We start from the raw sequence: 22,185 nt of genomic DNA on the forward strand, positions 1-22,185 counted from the left end.
TCATTGAGGGTCATAAAAGAATTTGGTCCAAATGGAGTGGGAGAAAAAAGTTACACATCATCTCATCTCAAAAGTATTTTGAAATCACAAGGGGTAAATAATTAGCATAAATTACATCTGCCCTTAGGTGCTTTTGTTTGAGTGGCCAGTAATCACTCAGCAGAACCCACTGGTCTCACTGACTTTGGAAGAATTATAGAGGGCTTGTTTTCATGATCCATTGTTGAACAATTTATCTAATGCATCAATCATATCTAAGAAACCGGTTTGGGATTGCAGATTTTTCTTTTTAGCTGTTTCGTCCAATGTATACATTTATTGTGCTCATTCAAAGAAAATAAAATTGAATTTTTTAATGTTTGTTTAACTTTCTGTATGCTCATTTTGTGGTATTTTGTGATGAATGATAGAGTACAAGAATGTTTTGCACTATTCTTAAGTTCAATGACTCCTGATGCAATAGAGAACAAGGGCTAATATTTATTTCCCTTCTCTGACAGTAATTGTGCTTTGGAAATTGATTTATCTTCATCTTGGCAAGTAAAGATCAAGTGCATGTTCCTTTCCCCACATTCCAAACTGTGTGCATTGGAGAGAGCAGAGAAAGCAGGTTTAGGAGATTGGGGGCATTAGTTTGCCTTACAGGCTAAAGTGGCTATTTTACCCATTCCCTGTTAATCCTGTTGGAATACCACTGGAACTCCATGTACTCAATGCAGATATCCAGCTGCACAAATCTTTTAAATACAATTGAATATGACTCTTATTTGGGGTTTGGAAATACTTAGATTTGAAGCTAAGAATAATCAACCCTGGTCACACAATGACATTCAGTGCACGGATACCACAGTGACAGGTGCACAGTTAATACCCACCTATGTGGATGGCTAATACATTTTTGAATAATTGTTTTTTTCTATTAGACTTTAAAACAAATCATATAGAATTCCATAGGCCCCTTCCGGTGTGTGTGTAAAATTAACTTTTCAGTAAATATGATTTAAACCTAATCATTATTGATTTATTAGTCAAGAGAATATGCCACCGATCTGACACATATAGTAACTTTGTCAGGAGACAGGGAAGTTCTAAATCCTAACCCCCACCAGGGTCAGGGCAAACATGCAGTATAAATCAGTACTGATCTGTTTCAATAAGAGCTATGCTGATTTACACTAGCTAAGGATCTGGCCCTATAGGTATTCATGATGTTCGGAGTGGCACTGGAATGCACTTTACAGGATTTTTCCATTTGCTCTGCCCTCCAGTCCAGCTCCTCCATCATTGCACACACAAAAGTCCATTGCAGTGAATGGGAATTAATGTGCATGACAGCTCCAGCATGAGGTCCTAAAAGGATGACCCCTGCCCTCCCGTGTTACCAGTCCCTCTTGTGTTGTCCTCCCTATTCACCCACAGCCTTACACATAGAGATGGACACTGTAACCCCTGTGTAAGGAATTTATTTTTTTCCTCAATTAATGGAAGTGTCCCAATAATGACTTTATAAACATGTCATTGTGTTTTAACTAGAGTGATTTTCAAAGACACTTAGGAGCACCATTCTTCTGATTCCTCTGAATATAATTACAGCAGTGAATTCATGTTTGATCACAAGCTGGAGTTTACAGAGAAAATTTTCAGCCATTCATAGATACAAAAAGCACTAGTCTTCGCCTGAAACAATTGCACTAAAGCACTACACCCTCGTTTTCTAGATCTACTTTTAAGATCCCTGTCAAAACAGCCCTTCAAACACATTTGATTGGGTTGGGGCTCATCACACTGTCACCAACTCACTTTTCATTAGGCTGTTGCTCTCTGTTAGCCTAGCCAAGCAGAAGAACTCAAACACATGCACAAATTAAATCGACATCCAAACTCCACCAATATACAAAGCAATTTAAATGATATTCATTAGAGCGATGACAAGTCCTGATGAGGCTTTCAGGAGCTCAGTCCTTCAGCTTTTGCCGACTCGGTTGCATGGTCACTGAGGCGTAACTGCAATGACTGTACCTCCAGTTTGAAAAAAAAAAAGCACTGAGAATATGACTCTGCTTCCTGACACACCTACCTCATTCTCCTTCTCTGCACAGGTTTAAATCTGGGGACATTCCTTAGGCTTTTATATCTATACATATAGCTAGATATAGATATCTAAAATCCTCTTTCTTTTCCCCATCCCACTCCCCACAAATGCGCCAATTAAAAAGAATTTCATTTTCAAGTAATTTCATTTCACTTGGCTAGAAAGGTCACTAACTCACAATTATTATGGCTATAAACATGTCCCCAGTTTCCTGCTGGGCAAAAAATGAATGTGATATATTGAAGCTTACTAAAGAAGTATTTTTAATTGTTAATTTACACAAAAAAGTTAAAAAAGAGTTACCCTCTCTCCATTTATTTTTTGATTAAAAAAAAAAAAAAGATGAACACTCTACCCTCTCCGGGGAGTAGTGTGGGGCTGACAGGTCTAATACAGGCTCTCCCTCAGTGCTAAATCATTTGAAATTCAATTCAATAGAGCCCTAAAATTCAGGTATTAAAATGTAAGACACCAGAAAATTACCCCAGTTTTGTGTTACCAAGTCCCCTTACCACTCAGAAAGTTCAAATGTCTCATAGTAAAACCATGTGCAACCTCATTCTAATCTGACTGTAGGAAAATCTAACCAGTGAGGGGAGTGACAGATAATCCTTTTATCGTAGTTATGGAAGACTTATCTAGCTATATGTAAGTTGTAAAATATAGATGAGAATTCTCTCTTTTACCCCATCTGCCTCTATCCAGAACAATTTTGCATCTTATTTTAACAAGCCAAGTGTCCCTTAAAACCTGATTGCTAAAGGAATGATTTGTTATGTAGGTACCCAAAAGTCTTCATATTTTGTTATACTTCGCTCAGGTTGAAATTTAAAAAAAAAAATTTTTTTGTATCCATTTATTTATAAGGACACCTAGAATGCAGGATAGGCACATTTTCGAAGAACTAAAGTATTCTATGCATCCTCAGTTACATATTTTGGTTGCACACAAGGGTGCATGTATGTAAGTAGCTAATGGTGTAGGCACATCATCATCTATCTCAAAGTGCACATCTAAATTTAACTCTCTTAAAAGATTATTTAAGCAGAAGCACATTTCCAGTTATAAATATGGCAAAGGAAACACAGTGAACTAAGCAACAGCTGTTGAAAACATTAAATATGTCCCAGGTAAATGTTGTAATCTATTGCTTAAAAAACCTCACCTTCTCTAATGGTTGGTTTCTCTATGCTTATTATGTTGTACGTATATTCAATATACCAAAAGATACATTGTAGGTGTATAAAGTAAGATTTTATATCCTTCTCATCACCATGGTATCTGTGCATCTATGTCTAATTTGTGGGTGTATGGGATTATCTATAAAATCATTCAATGAGGTATTAATAAATGTTGGTGATCTTTGTTGTATTAAACAGTTTGTTTAAAATTACCGCTCAATACCAAGACCTGAAAACGTGTGTTAGCCTCAATGTACATTCCTGATTCATGCACATAGATTCCTTATATGTTTACTGATTCATTACACACACACACTCATTGCGCATGTAATACCGAATTCTGCTCCCTCTCATAAAGGGCCCTAACTTTTCAGTCCTTACTTGGGAAAATCAGGCATTGACTTAATTGGGAGTTTTCCCCAATAAGGGCTGCAATATCAGGGTTGCACATATACAAGATTTGTATTACTTTACGACAGTTAATGAAAACGCAATGGAGTTACCATGTTACCACACCCTGAACTTCAGAACCTCTTTTATGTTCAGAGGTGGCAGCAGGGTAATTATGTCTTGTTCACTCATTTGCCTACAGCCAGTCAGCTAAAGGCTGGAAGGCACAACTTGGCATGAAGTCCCAAGAGAGGAGAATTTACTGGTTTTCTTTAGCCAAAGATTATATATATATATATATTTACTACTAATACCCTAGGGTTAGTGCTAATACCCTACGTTAGTGCTTCTAATACCAAAGGAATAACTGTCCAGTCAAATACAATTGATGATTTCACTGCTTGCTAAAAGACAAATACAATGACTTTTTAAACATTAAATAATTTTGGAACCTTTTTTAAGTTTTACGACCTTTGCCCGTATTATAACATATGCTATATCAGCTCCGCTGAACAGTACAGGTATGAGACTACTTCGTAAAGCACTAACACAGTCCTACAATAAAAAGCTACTGGGATGAAGCAGGAAAAAAGAATTGTAATATTTTGATATTTACTAAGAAACTTACAAAACTCTCTGGAGACAAGTTGTAAAAATGCAAAATTTAATAAATTTAGCTGTTACCACCATCTCATTTCCCCTCATACTACATAGAATACTTCATTAATTTTCTCTTGCAGTTGAATATAGCTTTCAACTGAAGCCTTGCAGAATTAAAGGAGCTGCTTCAGTTTTACGTGTGCGTATAATTTTTTAAATGACCTCATGATACAAACAGCAAAACCTCTTGTTGCCATGAAATATATATATATCTGTTTCTAACTTTTCAAAACATCATTTAAGCATTTATTAACAGCCATACTAAAATGCAATAGATAATCCCAATAGTGTGAATATTAAGTTTTTAAATAACGCTAATCTGTCTTGCTTTGGTTAGAAAATTACATTGTAGCTTGCACAGTGAAAGCAACGGTATAATTAGAACAACGTATCTACAATTTTTGATGCCAAAAGAAAATATAATGAAGATGCTGGAGAGATTTAGGTTCCAGTAAGAGTTTCTTGCACTGACCTAAAAGTAGTATTTCAGTTAATTATAGATTTCTTGCTGCCTAAAACTTAAAGATACATTCACTGATATTTTTGCTAAATGTTGACTCCAGAGAACAGCTCTCTAAGATCTGGCATATTGATTTCTTGTTGTGAAGTGAGCTGTTCAAGCTCCATTTAAGATTTTCATCTTGCATGTAGCCCTGAGCACATCATAGCACCATAAATTAGTTAAATTGCACATTTATCACAAATGTTATTTTAAGATACTGCGTAAATGTGATGGCTGGAAGATATACAGTATGCTGCAACAAGCCACTACTTGGGTGGGGTTAGACCAGGGTCACCTTTATACACCTATGATTTAAAGCTCTTCCACCCCATCACAATTTCATTTAAAACCCCTTTCTTTAGGCATTTTGTTCTCTCTCACATTTGATCTGCATATTTCTAAAATTAGATAAAATATCAGGAGCAAAGCAAAAATTAGGGACTCAAATGTTGTTAAAAATCCTGCATCTAATAGGGGGGAAAATGTGTGCCAGCAGAGAGAAGCCGGTGATTTGGTTAGGACTGAGAGTTACCACGCCAAACTACATATCAGTATATGGGGAAAAAGGATATTACACGAGATCATTGATTCTCTGAATTCTTTATAATGTGAAATCACATTGGTATGCCAGTCTTGGAGCTTCTAAGATGCAAGCTGAGCTTTATTTTAATAAATTTGGGACATGCAGATCCTGATTAGCTATTTGCAATGTTTCAGAGATATTTTGAAAATGTATGAAAAAGTCATTTATGGTACACGCTAATAGATATAGCTGCTCCCTGTATTTCTACTAGTTCTCCTCCTCACTGCATATTGATATGATGATATTTTGCCCCAGGTATTGATTATCACCACAAATGAGGAGGGGCTGCAAATGTAGTATTTGATGTTCACAATCATTACCTCCTCCCATCTGCATTTTGAAAATAAACAAAACAAATACTGAAAAGGACTGAGGAGTTTGTCTCTCCTGTTTTTCCCTTCCCCCAAACCGTAAAAACAGCAAAATTTTGCACAATGCTATTTACCATTGCCACCTTACAATCAAATGGTGCCTTTTGAAAATATAAGGGTTGCAAATGTATGTAATAATCTGCCAGGCTCACAACTAGTGAAATTCTGTTCTGAAATCCAATGCTCTATTTAAGGTGTTCTAATTTTCAAGGAGAAAATCTGTGTTCCCAGAAGGAGGGATTCTGGCTACAATGTGGACTGAGATAATCTAGTCTTAAAAATACAGACAGCCTTAAGGGATGTTTCACTAAAGAGAAAAAGACCTCAGCCCTGGCCTGAAGGGGTTACCTTTTCTAAGAAGGTAGGGTCATACAGCTGAGATGATGCAGCTAACCAGCAAAAATTGTGTGCAGCAGGTTTGTCATATAGATGACTGTTCATTAGGATCCGAGTTGAGACCATCAACTTCAATACACTAATGACCTTAAAATCAGATGTAAATGTTGAGCCAAATGACAAAAAGAAAAACCAACAACAATACAAAAATTTAAAACACCCACACCCCAGAGTTCTAGTCCATAATCCAAGTACTGGACTTGATTATTGCTATTTATGGGGCCTATTTACTAATAATACATATTACTTCAAGCTGTGTTCTTTATAAAATGAACAGAACGATTTCTAATGTTTTAAAAGAAATAGATACCAGCCTTTACACTGCAGAGGACAACAGAAAAGAAAGAAATAATAGTAGGCAGGTAACTGGTCACTTTTAAAAAGAGATTATTTGGGGCTGTGTGGTTTTTTTTTTAAATAAATAAAAATTTGGACATGAAGCACCTACTAATACTACTTGCAGACTCTATTCTGTATATTCAAGAGGAATTCATTTAAGCATCACTATCTGAGTCTGAATATACAGCACAGCAAAACTCCTATTTGCTTTGCCACACATGTTGCTTATAAACTCTCTTCTTTACAGTCAATCTTACCCGATCTCTAAAGCGGAGTTATAACATTCATTTATCTTTTCTTGGGGAAAATTTTTGTTAATGCAGCCTTTGAATAAGTGCTACCCTGCTCTTTAAATGCTAAAGTTCACTAAAACTCCAGTGATTTATGTGCAGCTTTTGACTGCCAGCACCTGGCAGATGAAGAAACCTACTCAAGCTTCAGTCATAAACAGATAGCATACAATTTAATTTTAATGTGCTCGTTAGTCGTAGCACATTTCAGACATAATTGTGAATGCAACACAAAATTATAGCAAAAAGACAATTTTAATGCTGCTGTAGAAAAAAAGGTTATATGAAGAGTCATATAATGGTGCTTCATTGTCAACAACAAAACAGGGCACAGAGTGCATTACAGTGTCTGTGCTGTTTACATGCCAATATTTTATACATAGATTCTCATATGGTGTCAGCTGTCAGTTACTTCTGCAAATTAACTGCCAAAAATGGAGACGAACAGAATCACTTAGTGTGCTGGTAACCACGGGTTACCTTTCATATGCCTAAAGATAAAGCTGCAGTATGGAATCTTGGGAGAATAATTAGGCAGAACAAAACAGAAAGTTACCAATTGAAATAAAAAGGCATTCTACAATATGAAATAACAACCAATAGCGCTTATAAATAAGTAAAAGGTTATATCACAGAATGCCTCATAACTTTTAAGCAAAATATTACAGTACAAACATTTTAAAGGCTTTATCAATGTTTAGGAAATACAGTACAAGTTTTTCAAATAGATTTAACCCTTTGAGCACTGAGTTTATTTTGAATTCTCTCACTTTTTATTTTATTTAAATTTTCTTTTACTAATAAATACCTTTAAAAGTCATGTTGTGCAAAATAGTTATAATGCAGGCCAAGGATGCAGTCCATGGCTTCTGTTATTCAGTTGGTTTAAAAACAAATGATAACGATACTAATAAATATGTATAATTTAAACATGAACCTCTATCAATATAGATGTACTGTATAGCAAAACAAAACAATCATACTTTGCTTTAAGAATAATGTTTCTGAATACTTTATAAATGCTATTCGTGGTGCCTTTCATATAATTTACAATGTTTGGATGTTAAAAGAAAAACTCTTAGACCTAAAAAAGGAAATATACATTATATATAGGTATAGCTTATACCTGAGGCATATCAGGTACAAAAACCGTCATTACTAAAAATGCTGAAGAAAAACATGGCATTAATCACAATTGCATTTCCATAAGAGATTTTGAAATCTATACAATATATACATCTATGTTTCAATGTGAAAATAATATTTTAAATTTCAAGGTGTGATACACCTCTGCATAAATGGAGGTTCATATTAGTAATTTAGAACTAAGCTGGTAAGAGTTTTAAAAAACATATCCATACATTTTACCAAATTAAAGCAAAAGTGTTTCAAAGTACTCAGAGGGCTAAAGATTATAGGGTGAGAAATACCAGCACACTTAGGTCACATGAAAAAAGTGCACCAGAATTAGTTATAAATGCTTAATTAAACTGTCTGTTAATGCATGCAGCTTGATGCATCAGAGGGATGCACAGCAACTAAATCCAATTTACACAAAGTTCCAAACACTTACCACTGCATTTTAACCTTCATATTTTACCAGTAACAACAGCTGATTATGCACCTCTATTAAACACTGTACAATTATACAAAACAGTTCAGCCCAGAGTGACTCTCTGGAGTTAAAATAAGAACATGTGCCAAGAACTAAACAGTTGCTTTAAGGCGTCTTTGACAGTTTTCCTCAAAGCAAATTACAGTTATTTTAATCAAAAGCAAATGCTACTGCTTCTCTAACTCCGAAACATACAGAAGATGATCCTCTGGTGACTTCCCATGTGTTTTACTAAGATGAAGTTTAACAGCATGCTTGCTTGCAAAAGTCCTGTTACAAAGTTTACACTGATAGGAAGTTCCAATTTCTTCCTCTGGAGATGATGTCACCAGTTTTTCAGATGGTGACTTTGTTTGTGCTATCTGATTGTTAATCTGTTCATTGGACAGTTTGGACAAATCTCTTAACCTGAAACCTAGATGTGATTCAAGATGACTGATATAAGTTGAAGGAGTTCTGATCTGTGAAGCACAGTCATTACAAAAGAACACTGGATGCCCAGTGTCCAAATTTTTAAGGAACTTAGTTCCTCCCGTCCTTCGGAGCTGGTATTTCACATTGGCTAGCCAGTGGCTAATTGTGGTCATTGAGAGTCCCGTAAACCTTGAAATGTGCATTCTTTCTTGAGGGCTCAAGTCTGACATTATGTATTTTCCCTCTGATGTCTGTCGTAAACTGGCTGCAAACTGGGCCTGCAGAATGAGCAAGTGCTGAGGATTCCAGTTAGACTGACGTCCCTTCCTTTTCTGAGCTGGTGTAGTCTCTTCTGGTTCCTCTATTGTGGTACCATCAATGTCAGATTTCTCAGATATGCTGGAAGGTGTGGAAGATTTTGATGTGTGACTTTCTGTCAGGTTCTTCAGCATATCAGATATATCTGACAAGGCATTCTCGCGTAGCGGCGAGTTTGACATGAATGACACGACTGCAGATGTCTTTGCTGTTGTCACTGTAGATGAAGAAGATGCAGAAGATGTTGATGTGGATGACAAAAGCGCTGAACCCAAAGAGCAGCTTTTGTCACTCTTGCCTTTCGTCAAATCTATGGGTTGGTCATTGTTGACATGATAAAAATAACGGTCTAAGTGGTCTGTTTTTTTGCACTGCAAAGGTGGGGTGGCCACCGCAGCCTTTTCTGCCAAACTGTTGCTCATTTTAAAAAGCATGCTCATTGGATCCAGAGCAGGCAAAGATGGCTTTGCTGCTTTCCCAAGATGAATATTCATGACAGACTGCAGTGCACTTAATGGATTTACAAATGGTTGTTCGGGAGGATGATCTGTAATAATAGCTGTGCTGCTGCTTAATGTACTTGCAATTGACTTTACAGGCTCTTTACCATTTTCCACTGGTTCTATAGCTGTACTATCCTTGCAACTATCCCTCTGAGGAACTGGGCTGTTCTGTTGGCTTTTAAAACCACCATCATTGGAGGCATCCATTTTGAGGGGTTCACTGATTTCGCTGCTGCATGGCGAAGGTGTCGCACGTTTCACTGGAGACAGTTTTCCTTCAGGTTCTTTCATTTTTTCCTCAACTTTAATCACTTTCTCCGTGACTTTCTTTACCAATTCTTCCATGGCATGAAAGTTCGTTTTTGGCACAGGGGAGGTTTGACTGCTTGGTGGCGACAGTAGGGGCTGGTTTTTAGTCGGTGACACTATTTCATTGTTTCCAAACATAGATTTTAAGGGTGTACTTTTTCCCGATGAACCCAACGACAGCTTCATCATGTTAGGTAGCTGGTAGGCAGCATGAATACTGGGATAGCCACCCCAGCTTGGTGTACCATTCTGGGCTTTGTTTATAGCTGATGTTACTGTGTTTTCTAAAGACTTTAAAATATCTAGTCCCCCTTTAGGACTTTCTTCCAGGTCATTTTCAGTCAAATAATGATATTTTGAGGAGATATCATACTTTTCCTCATCTTCATTTGACTTCTCTTTCTCTTTCATTTTATCATCAGCAACCCCTCTCTCTTTATCTACTTCTTTTTTTACTTCAACATTCAATTTTGGGGAGACACTAGAAGGCGTGTTGGAGGGAGATGTAAAAGTGGTGGCTGCGAGTGGCACAGACTGTACTTTTTCGTCTAGTAGAGCTGTTATTGTTGGCGTCACTGGGGCTTCTATAATTGGCTTCCCTTTCTTCATGGCAGAGTTGGTGACTTTTATAAAATGTCCTGTCACCATCATGTGGGCAGTGAGTTCCTGCAAAGTATCATGGGAACTTCCACACTCCATGCATTTGAGAATTTGAGATTTCCTTGCCTCAAAATGCCAAGCGTAGCTGGCACCATTCTGGTGACCGTAACGATTATTTGGCGTAATGTAAGGATTTGCATTCTTTTGCAGTGCATCGTTGGTGTCCGAGATTGTTGCTTTCGGTGTCCCACCTGTGGAATCTGGAGAACTTGGAAGTTCAAGCTCCAGTGATGCTTTTTTCCTAGTAGCTGGGATAATTTTTGCTGCTACGGGTGTAACAGGTTCCTTCAGAGGCACTTTTTGGTAGTGTTTTGTTTTGATCATATGAACACTCAAGTCCTGAAGAGATTCAAAGGAATGGCCACAGTACATACACTTTAATACTTTCTGGGCATCTTCTTTCCCTTCCATTTCAAGCAAAGAACGTTTACGAGGTTTGGACCATCTTTTAGGGTTATTGTTATCAGTTTCATGGTTGTCATCTCGATAATGTCCTGTTTCATTCATGTGCACTGTTAATTCTACTAAAGTGTCATAGGCAGCACTGCAGTCTTTACAACGGAATTTACTGGCTCCAGTAAATATAGAGCCATAAAGCTTACTGCTTTGTCTGTACAACTGAACTGTGCTAAAAAGACTGGGTTCGGGAAGAATTCTGCTCTGAGAAACTTGCTGCAGTGTCTTTGCCATAGCAGTCTGGTGCCAGTCAAAGCTACCACTCCCACAACTGCTGCTGCTGCTGCTGCTGCTGCTGCTGCTGCCGCCGTTGTTTTTTTCTGAAGTCGGCTGGTGGAGATTCAAATTGAGATTGGACCAGTAGGAATTGGAAAGGAAGTTATTATAGACGGCTTTCATTTGTTCTAAGCTATCAGACACAGCAGAATCTTCAAGCGGTATTGCCACCTCCTTGCTCTCTTCCTCATTTTTGATAGAGCTGCTTTCAAAATCTGCCATTCGGTCACTTGTCTCACTGATGTGTGACTCACTGTCCATTTCGTGGCTGGAAAATTCAGCAGCTGGAGAGTTTTGGTAGCTCTGGCAGTTCTTACTGTAGTCTTTTTCTGGGCACACGTATTTTGCTGAAGGTTCCCCATCAGTTGCATTTTCATCAGGTTCCATGTCTTCCTCCACCAGTGCTGCAGCCTTCAGTTCATCTGAAACATAGGCTATCATGGACAAAATAAAAACAAGAGTTAGTGACTGTGGATCATACTTTCCATCAGCTGTTTAAATATTTCAGCTAAAGAACTGCATTTATTTGTAAAATTAAACAGTTAAAATGTAATGTTTCTTCAGAGCAAGAAAAAAAATCTGCTCTTCAAACATAATTTGCCACCTTATTCTTCTCAAGGGGCAACAGCTTGAAATTAAAACTAAATTTGAAATTAATGAAGCACATTCTGGAGGTGGCATTCATTTCTAAAGTAATAAATTACTTGTATCAACCTCAGAGACAGCAGCTCCTGTCTGTCAATTAATATGTCTTATGCTTCTCCTACCCCTAATGCATTTCTTAACAGACAGATTCACAATTTAAATTAAGCAAGCATTTTTTACTCATTACATTTTTGAGACTCAATTTTCAATAAATATAAAGGAAAAAAACATCAATAAAATTCCTACAAAGTAAAAACAATGTACATTGATTACAATAAATTAAAAAAAGATTTCTTTTCTTTTTGTGTGTGGTAAAGCTGGTGACTCTAAATTCGGAAATACCTGACTAACAGTGATTCAAGATATTCATTATAGATGCAACAAATGACCCATTCACATTTAAACACACTTCTCTTCCCAACAAGAAAGCCCATGCAGAATTATGTCAGGGACAAGTTCAAGAAAATTGGTATGCTGTACTCATTCTTGCTGTATAAATATATACAAGACCTTCCAGTGGACCTTACAAATGTCAAAGTGTTTGCTCTTTAGACTACTTTGTCAATATTTACGCAGCATAAGCTACATGGGCACCCAACAGGGATTCTGTCTTTTTTTTAAGTAATGCAACTGGTGATGTAAATCTAATACACTCTTCCTGAATAGGATAGTTAGGAACTGACGAGCTTTATGTTAGTTTTTCATACTGGCACCCTATGTGTATTTTACACATAAAAGTAATGCCTTTGGGCAGGAAAATTCTATCAAAACATTAAGAGCGCGATCAGTAATTGATCAAACTAATCTATTTCTACTGAATGCTTTAATGTAAAAATAAGTGAAAAGATAAAATACATATAAATAGATGCATATTAGATAATATTTTGTTGCTGTTTTTTAAAGAACTAAACTAACCATATAACAATACATGGAGAACTTCCTAGATATCTATTACCAAAATAATAATATGCTTAAAAAAATGCAATTGCAATAGATATCCATAGTTTTCAAATGGCTGAAGGCATTTGGCTTCATAACACACCTGGAATGTGAGGGCATCTGGCCAAGCATGGCACAGTTCAGCATACACAACAATCTATACAGCCTGTTTATTCAAGCAAAAGTGTACACCGTATATTGATCAAATGAAGCTATTTCATCCAGGGCAGTGGAAGGAGAAAAGTTTAATGGCTATATATCATGTATCTATCATTAGAAATCTTTCATGCTTCTTTTCAGGGTGATTGTTTTTAAGTGAAGCACTAATGACAAAATAACTGTTAAAGTAACACTGAAGTTAGACACTTCCACTTTCAAAAGAAGTGTGGTGCAATCAGTTGGGAAATATATAAAAAAAAAATTTACTAGTGCCTTCTCACATTGACGATTTTAGCAAAACTGCTTCCAACCACGTGAGGTTATAATCTGGCCCTTGTATTCTGAGTTAAACCCTTGAAAACACAAACATATGAAGTCAGAGCAACACACAACTGTGCCTAGGTGTTTCAGATCAAATGTGCAATATATCTGAAGAGATGTCAAGACTGTATTTTTAAAATTAAAAATACGTAGGTTGAATCTAAAGACAATGTAACTACTGTCTATTTTGCTGTAATTTTATGCTCTTTAGAAATATTTAGGTTGACTGTAAAACTTCTCTAATCACCTACCAGATGTCCTGATTTTATACGGACAGTCCTGATTTTGGGTCTTTTTCTTATATAGGTGCCTATTACCCCCTGCCCCCGTCCTGATTTTTCACACTTGATGTCTGGTCACCCAATTACTCGGAAATATTTATAATACAGAAGTGCCAACAGGTTGCAATCAGAATCAGTGCCATTGTGCTGGGCACAGTATAAACACTCACAGTCCAAGCTCCAAAGCGTTTACAATCACACAATGTCATTCATTCAGCACTTTCATCCTCTTACGGAACAATAAAAGTTGTCTTATTTTAGTTATTTGCACCAGGGTATTTCTCAATTCTAGCGAAAGCATGCAGCTCAGCAGACCCAAACGATGCAAACCACCCTCTGAAAGTGAGAATTTTAAGACAATGACAAGATCTGAATAATTTGCTACCAATGATCAGTAACTGAAGAACAATTCCAAAGCTCCAAGAGACATGAATTTTAAAAGAAAAGGAAGAAAGAAGTTATGTCGCAGACCCTATGATGAAAAGCAAATGTAGCCTGAAATAGCACAATCCTTTTCTGTGGAACCCTCTTCGTGAAAACAGGTGTATTTTTGTTTGTGTGGGTTTTTTTTTTTTTTAATAAAAACTCCTGTCCCTGTACTTCCCTTCCCAAACAGAAATCACCTCTTTACGGCATAAAGGAAAAGGGAAGTTACTGTCACACTGCCTGCCCTAGTACGATCTCCTTTTCACACCTGCATTCTGAGGCAGCACACTGAGGCGGTCTATCAGTGTGCCTGGCTTTTTCTCCCTTTATTCATGTAGGGCTAGAGATTGCCACCCACCCTCATAACAGTGAGTAGTCACAGGAGTAGTTCCTGGACGTTAATAAAACTACTTGTGTGAATAGGTGCTTACCAGCATGAGCAAAGCTTGCACAATCTAGTCCCTGATTAGTGATTGCTTTTCCTTACATTTAGGTTTCTCTGGCTATTGAAACCTTCGGAATTTTGCTTGGTCTGAGCTGCTTGTGTTGTCATATTCACCACTTTTAGAAGAGTGACTTTTATGTTAGCTGAAAATCTCCAGCATCCTTTCTTTACCCTTTTTACCAATTATCAAGCATATCTGTGTGTTATCTCCTTGATAACTGCTCTTCTCCTTCCCATGATGGAGTCATGAAGCTGAGTTTGTGACATCAGAGTTTTGATTCAGGCACACAGGAAATAAGACATGCAGAGCAGGAATCGGTCCAGCGTACGAGGGTGCAACTTTAATAAACTAATCCCAAAGCAACATGGGGGAAAGGGGGACTGCACCCTCTTCAGCTCCAGTCAGTTATTTGGGTCCAGTGCAGTAAGGTTATCCAATTAAACAAGTGACAGAGAAAATGACACTCAGCGCTACCCCCTACTCTCTCCACTAGAGATCTAGCCAGGGCTGAGAACCTTTATGCCCTTCCCTTGTGCGGAAGATGAGGGTACCTATGAGAAGGAGCAAGATGTAAACCACCCTCATCCAAACCAACTGGAACTGGTGCCATTCCCCAGCTGGTCACCTATTTATTCCGTCTGTCTGCACGGGACACTAAATATAAGTTGCAACAATGTTCGAACATAAGAACGTCCATACGGGGTCAGACCAAAGGTCCATCTAGCCCAGTATCCTGTCTTCCAATAGAGGCCAATGGCAGGTGCCCCAGAGGGAATGAACAGAACAGGTAATCATCAAGTGATCCATCCCCTATCACCCAGTCCCATGTTCATTTGTGTGGGTTTATTTTCTTTGTCCTTTTTCCTATTTTCATATTTTTCATATGTAAAGTAAATGTTTGAAAAACAGTGAGGTACGTGTATGTTCTTTAACACCTCAACAGCACAGTCTGGGGGCGGGATGACTTTAAAGGTGCCTCTAAAAGGCAAAATAAATTAGTAAGAATTAAAATGAAAGCAATTATGTAGTTCTATTCTGGCTTTTTTCCCTCCACAAAAACAAACAAACTCACTCCCCACAAAACTTTTCACTTTACATCCTGCAAGGCTAGGTGACCCCAGGGAAGTCACTTGCAACCCAAATGTTTCTATGATTGTGACAGTCCATTTGACAAAACAAGGAAAATGCTTTCCTGGAATGGCACTGGGTTTGTAGGGAAAATTAAGATATCAGAAGAGTTAAGAAACCTATCCTTGGTACAGGTAGAGAGAAGTCGAGAACAGACAGCTCCCTCATTAACATTTGTTATAATTATTAACTAAACTGCTAGGTAAAAATGAAATTAACACATTTAATATAAATACATAACATTAAGCGGTAATATAATGGAATTCATTTCCATACAAGAGGAAATTACCTTCATAACTGAGCTATGCATCATTTCTTCGCTAGAGAAATAACTTGTGCTACATCACTGCCCAAAACAACCTATACATGCACATACTGTACATACATGGATATACTCACAGACATACTCCATGCACACCATGCAAGCAGTGAGAACCAATATCAGTCCACCATATTTCTACAAATATGGGAGGCTACTGTGCGGCTAAATCAAAATGTTTATACTGGTAATGGTTTTTCCTCCCCCAAGAGTGGCAACATAAATGGTGAATGGCAATGCTTTCTTTACACAAGCATAGCAATCTAGCTATTATTCCTCCTTACAGAGGTCAGAGGCTCTGTTTCATAGGGGGCAGGACTGTCTGTTGTTGGAATGAAATGTTATTTCTAGGTGGAGAGATCCATGCTTCTCTCACACATTGGTTGGAGTAGTTGGTACCTTTCACTAGAGTAATATTCTACTTCAAGATTTATTATTCTGCCCACTGGCAAGGTCAAGAATATTAATTTTCTACATGTTAATTTGATGTAATGTGCATGATTAATGCTTGTTTAGCTGGATATTTTGTGTGTTAATAAATCTGCAGCTTCTTCATGCCAATAATAATGTGGTATTAAATTATTGGGGATCGGAGTGGGGATGGATGTGACAGCATGCCAGTGAAATGGGTGGCTATCATTAGGCGCCAGAAACTTTGAAGCGTACTAGCATTTGTTTCTTTGCTGAAAGTACTGCAGCTGTCTTATAGAGAAAGCTCAGAAATAGGCCACAGGAAGCTAGCCAGCTGCTCTAATCCAGCATCCTGTACTGGTATTACATTTGGAGCAACTTCAGAGAGCTCAAGTCAACTGTTAGCATTAGAGGAGAGAATTACATAGATGTGAATACATAGGGAACAGATGATAACAAGAACAGTTTCTGCTACACTGAAATGTGGACCGGCCTGAACACAGAGTGAAGGAAATCTACACTAAGCACCTTATTCTCATGTCACTTGGACCCCATGCTTCCTTGCTTTTAGGTGTAGTTTAAATGAAAGAGCAGCAGAACCCAACTCTTCCTTTCAAATTACTCAGGTTCAGTAAACTTCTGTCTGAAAAATCACACACATCTCATCTCTACGTGTTATGCAGTTTGGAACGTGCGTAACCAACAAACAAGACTAAGAAGTCAGAAGGCACTTACTCAGGTTACTTATTCGGATAAGGAAGGCATTCTTCCGCTTAAAAGTTTGGTAAATCAAACATGATTCTTCAAATCTCTCATTTATAAAATTTCCTTAATCACAATGTACTTCCCCAGTGCAAGTAGTAATAAACACATTTAACACACACCTGAAAAACTGAAGTTATTGTAGCAGATGAATTTTTATAACATCTGGGCCTTTCTATTCAGTGCCCTCCAGTCAAGGAGCTCAACAGCTTTAACATGCATTAATGTACTATTCCTCTTAGCACCCGTGTAGTATAGGTAAGTGCCATTATCCCCATTTTATAGAAAGCGTAAATGAAGGCACAGCGAGTTAAGCTCCTTGCTTAAGGTTACATAGAACGTCTAGGAATGGAACCTAGAATTCTTAAATTACCCGTTAAATTCATTTCTATAATGAAGGGATATAGGCAAAACACATAAGTAGAACTGGACCAGGAGTTTGGAGTTCTAGGTTCTGTTCCTAAACTTCCTATGCATGTGCACGTAACTACAAATAATTGACAGTTTTAATCTTTAAAAATAATTAAGGATTGAATTCCCCAGTGAAATGCCCACAGTTGTGTCCACTGTGCAAAGCCCAGAACCTGTGATCACAAATCTCTGGAGCAAACTATTATTTGACAACAGCAAGATCTGCACGTGCCCAACAATCTGCATTCAGCAGCAGGGAATGTAGGAATGCTCACTGAGTCAAGAAGAGGCACGGCCTAAACTCTCCCACAAATAGTTTTCTGCTCTCAGCACAGAGCGGAACTTGCGGTAAGCAATAGGGAAGGATCTCTTCTAAGAGACTAGAGTCATCCGACAGATCACACCTCTGTCAACTCCAAGCTGGTGTTTTGCCCTGGTTTCTGCATGAGGCCTTCACTCCCTGTGGCACCTCTTTTGAGCAGGGCATCTGTGTTCCTGAAACCTGTTAAAATCACCCACATATGAGATCTCACACCACACCTGTCCAATATATTGAGCAGCATATCAGCACATCACACTAGAGCCTTCTCTTCTAGGTGCTAGATTGGATGAGGAGTTGCTAAGGAATTGGATCTGCTTGCATGAAGACATCAGCCCTTACTGCCCTTTTCTACATGAAGTTGCTGACCAGAGAGGAATGTAGGCCCTAAAAAGAAACTCATTGTCACATCCTACCAGCATGGAGAACATGCTGAGTACTAGCAGAATCAAAGAAATTTCCCCATATGCAACATGCTTTTATACACCATATTGTACTGTTCAGAAATGAATTAAATACCTATTTTAAACTAAGAATTGTCAGAGCAAGAATAATAGTTTGGCAGTAGAGACCATTCAGGAGCCACCAACTCTCATTTACACACATATAACACAACTAACTTGTGACGGATGCAAATGGCTCCTGGATTTCTTTGTCCCAAGGAAGTTCGTAGAGATAGTGGACCAAATTCTTCTCTGTTTCAGTCATGAAATAGGTGAACAGGAGTTAGAGCACAGAATTTGGACCATGCTCTGTGTGGCCTACCATGCCATGTACACTAGGAGCAGTGTAAAGCCACACTGCTTTAAAGGGAGCCCCAGGAGGCATTCTGCTTCATGTGGCTCCAAGGAGCAAAGAACAAGTATGCCCACTACCATACACCTTTGTGGGATAGGACCCTGCCTCTTCCTTGCCCCCTTTGAGACACTACACATGGTGGGCGAGCCCCTGTGGTCCTGTGAACTCAGGGACTGGAATATTTCCTGGCCCTTCTGCAATCTGTGCAAAGGAATGCAGAAGAAAGGCTTCTTACCTCCTCCCCTCACTGCATGCATGTAACAGACAAGCACAACCTTGTCTTTTATGAGCAGCATCACAGTTAGAGCAAGGCAACCAGAAAAATAGTGCTTGTGACCATTCATTCACGTTCTGAATTGCTGTTTGCTTTGACCACATTCATGCCCTTTTTTGTTCACGTCTCATGCATGTGAAGGCAAACATTTCACCCACGCACCCACCCAGCTCAGCGCATACAAATTATTGGAGAAAGGTGTATTTTTACAGAGAACAACCAATTTGCCAAAGAACAGAGCTATTCACAGGTGAATATGGGTATTCAATATCTGTACTCCTCCCGCTTATAATATTTCAAGTATCAATCAGCCAACCAGAAAGTAGGAACAATACCAAGCAAAGCAGTCAATTACAAATGGTAAATCATTAACTGCTGAAGTGAACAGTTCACAAGCAAAGATTCACACAAACAGAACAATTCCAATTAAGAAATAAACTAGTAAAATTAACCTATTTGCAGCTATTTCAGCTAAAGTTAAATTTCTTGTATGAATTACTCACTATGAATAATCTGACCAGTTCTAAGCAAGACATAACTCCAGTTCCTGCTGGTTTCCAGGGCAGGTTCCTTGGCTGCAACGTACAGAACTGTGTCGAATTCTCCACTCTATGCAGGTGTATAATACAACGAGAGTCATGTGTCCGCAGGGAGAGACGGACAGACACTTAGGGTTGTAGCCCTTAACCATAGTTTTGATTTGGATCATATATTGAGCTATTGACACACTTTACGTGGTGGTTTTCTGACCTCCAAATTATCAATTTCTTTTTGTTGGCAAAATTATTCCATCAAATCCTCAGGAAACACAAATCTATTTGGAAAAAGGTTATTAACAGCACAAGGTTATGTGCATGTTTCACTAAACCCTTTAAATGAATGGATTCTAAAAACAAAAACAATGCCACAACTCCTGGCTTGATATCAGCATTTGGGTAGTGTTTTTTAATCGCTGGAAGCATATAGAGCATTCAACAAACTAATACAAGATTCACAGCCAACTCCAGGATAAGTAGGCATGAACATAAAAGTTCTCAATATGGCTCTAATAGCTCTTAATTATTATAATCCTTCACTAAGCAAACAGATGTTGTAAGGGAACTTTAGTTTCTTCATATGATCAAATGCCGTAATCAAACCATTCTGCTTCTGCCCTGCCTCTTCTCAGCAAATGTTTTGTATAGTGGAGTGGAAATAGCAAAAGCAGTGACAAAATGACCATTTAATTGTCTCAGAAATCTGTTTCTGAATGGTATTGCCCCTCCCCAAATTTCTCTGATTCTATTCTTCTAATTATTACTTAGAATTTCTGAGAACTCTAGGGAAAAAATCTTACACCTTTACTCTCTGTAATCTTTCCGTGTTCCTGGTTGCTTTTAATTTGTACTTATTTTGAAACCTTTTAATGACCTGAACAGTGGCTGTGTGTTAGTATTAGCAAGATGAAAAATAAACATGGATCTCTGGAAGTGTAGCAAAGCCTTCATACTACATTTTAAAACTCGGGTGTACAATAATGATTTTACCTTAAAAATTATTTCAATTGGAGTGTAGAAGTCATTCTAAAAGATTATTTTTAAATGATCATAGCAGTTCAAGACATTCAAAATGCATTGGCTAATTCTTTCCTTATATTAAAAGGCCTTCAAGCCTAATCTTTCTTTCCCTTGTGAACTCCAAATTCCCATTGAAGTCACTTATACAATTTTACACCTATACAGTTTTAGGTGCACCTCTTGCTTATAATGAACTCTGTGCAATATGGGAACAGTGAAGTACAATGAAAGTCCCAAACTGTTTCAATGCATTGCATTGTGCATATTACAATTTCAGCTATTGTGAATCTCCACTTACAATGAAGTTGCTCCATGAAAAGAGAGTTATGTATGGGTCAACACCTGGTGTCCTTACTCAGTTTCTATTTAGCCCTACTTAGGGACTACTAATGGCTACAATAAGAGAGTTTTGCCTGAGTTAGGACTAAGAAATGAGTAAAGACTTCAGGATTTTCCTCTACAAGATGTTTCCGTTTTGTTTCATATTGTACAGCAGAGAGAGACCCTGAATATTCATTTCATTCATCTGCTAATCATACTGTTTTAGACATGGGTCTCTGTCCTGCATTAGCTAATGAACTGCACTATTCTTGCAGTATATTTGGCTAGGTTGGGCTTTCCTATAATACCCCCACTAAAATCACAAGCTGGAAGTACAAGGTTCACGGATTCCTGAAAAGGGAATACAGTGGAAAACCTGAAACCTAAATAGTGAGGGAAGAGGGGATTAAAACGTCTCCTCTTAGTCACCAACCAAACTCTTGTCATTTTTAAAAGATGTGCCTATGGTAGTTTATAGCCACAACTGTGAACAGTCAACGTCACATAAGAAAAGACACTTGTCAAGTGCCTTTCCCTTACAAGCACCCTCATCATGACCTGTGTTAATGAAGTTAATTGAATTTAAGATCAATAATGGTTAATTATTGCAATTTGACATTCTGAGATAAATGGCTTTAAGACAGAGAAATGTGTGTGTATGTGAATTCTCTCCAAAGAAGGTGAACACATTACAGCCTAAGAGGGATCACACAGGCCTTCCATTGATCCTGGTACAATCTGATCGACCTAATCCTCTGATGAATGTGGGCTTTTCACAGCTACAAGTAAATGTTCTACAAGACTACTCTAACCCTTGTCACTGACCAAATCTATACGAGCTGTACACTAGAAATCCATTGAGACAGATTAAAGAACTGCTGGAGAAACAAGAGATGCTTCTATAAATGTGAAGGTTTATTATATTGACTATTAATGTTACATACTGTATGTAATTATGAATGCTTACAGATAACAACTGTTTAATTTTGGCCAGTTAGATGTAAATGATTATAATTAAAACAATAACAATAAAGAAGGAAAACACTAACAAAAAGCCCAGAACCACCCAGATGAATTTGACAGGCAAAATGAGAATGTTCAATAAGAAGGAGATGACAAAATTATTATTGAAACATACAATAAATAAGACTCCCACTGATTCAGGTGAGTATCAGAGAAATAGCAGTCAACCTACTTCATTTAGAGTTTTTTAAAGTTTACTTTCACGATAGTTTCTCAACAGGAAGACATTTTTCCAAATGTGTTAGTAATGATACTCTTACATGCATACTGAACAAGTTAAATGACCACTTA

General features: G+C 37.8%; 1 protein-coding gene across 2 annotated transcripts in view; it reads right to left on the reverse strand.

Moving 5' to 3' along the window:
* Positions 1-4,310: 4,310 nt before the first annotated feature.
* Positions 4,311-22,185, reverse strand: part of TSHZ3 (teashirt zinc finger homeobox 3) — a 72,991-nt gene continuing 55,116 nt past the window's right edge. For both annotated transcript variants that reach the window (XM_048816787.2, XM_048816788.2), the window contains exon 3: positions 4,311-11,789. In XM_048816787.2, coding sequence (XP_048672744.1) covers positions 8,587-11,789 — 3,203 coding nt within the window. In that variant the 3' untranslated portion in view covers positions 4,311-8,586. The remainder of the gene's footprint in view (positions 11,790-22,185) is intronic.

Source organism: Caretta caretta, chromosome 12, assembly GCF_965140235.1.
Source record: "Caretta caretta isolate rCarCar2 chromosome 12, rCarCar1.hap1, whole genome shotgun sequence".
NCBI lineage: Eukaryota > Metazoa > Chordata > Testudines > Cheloniidae > Caretta > Caretta caretta.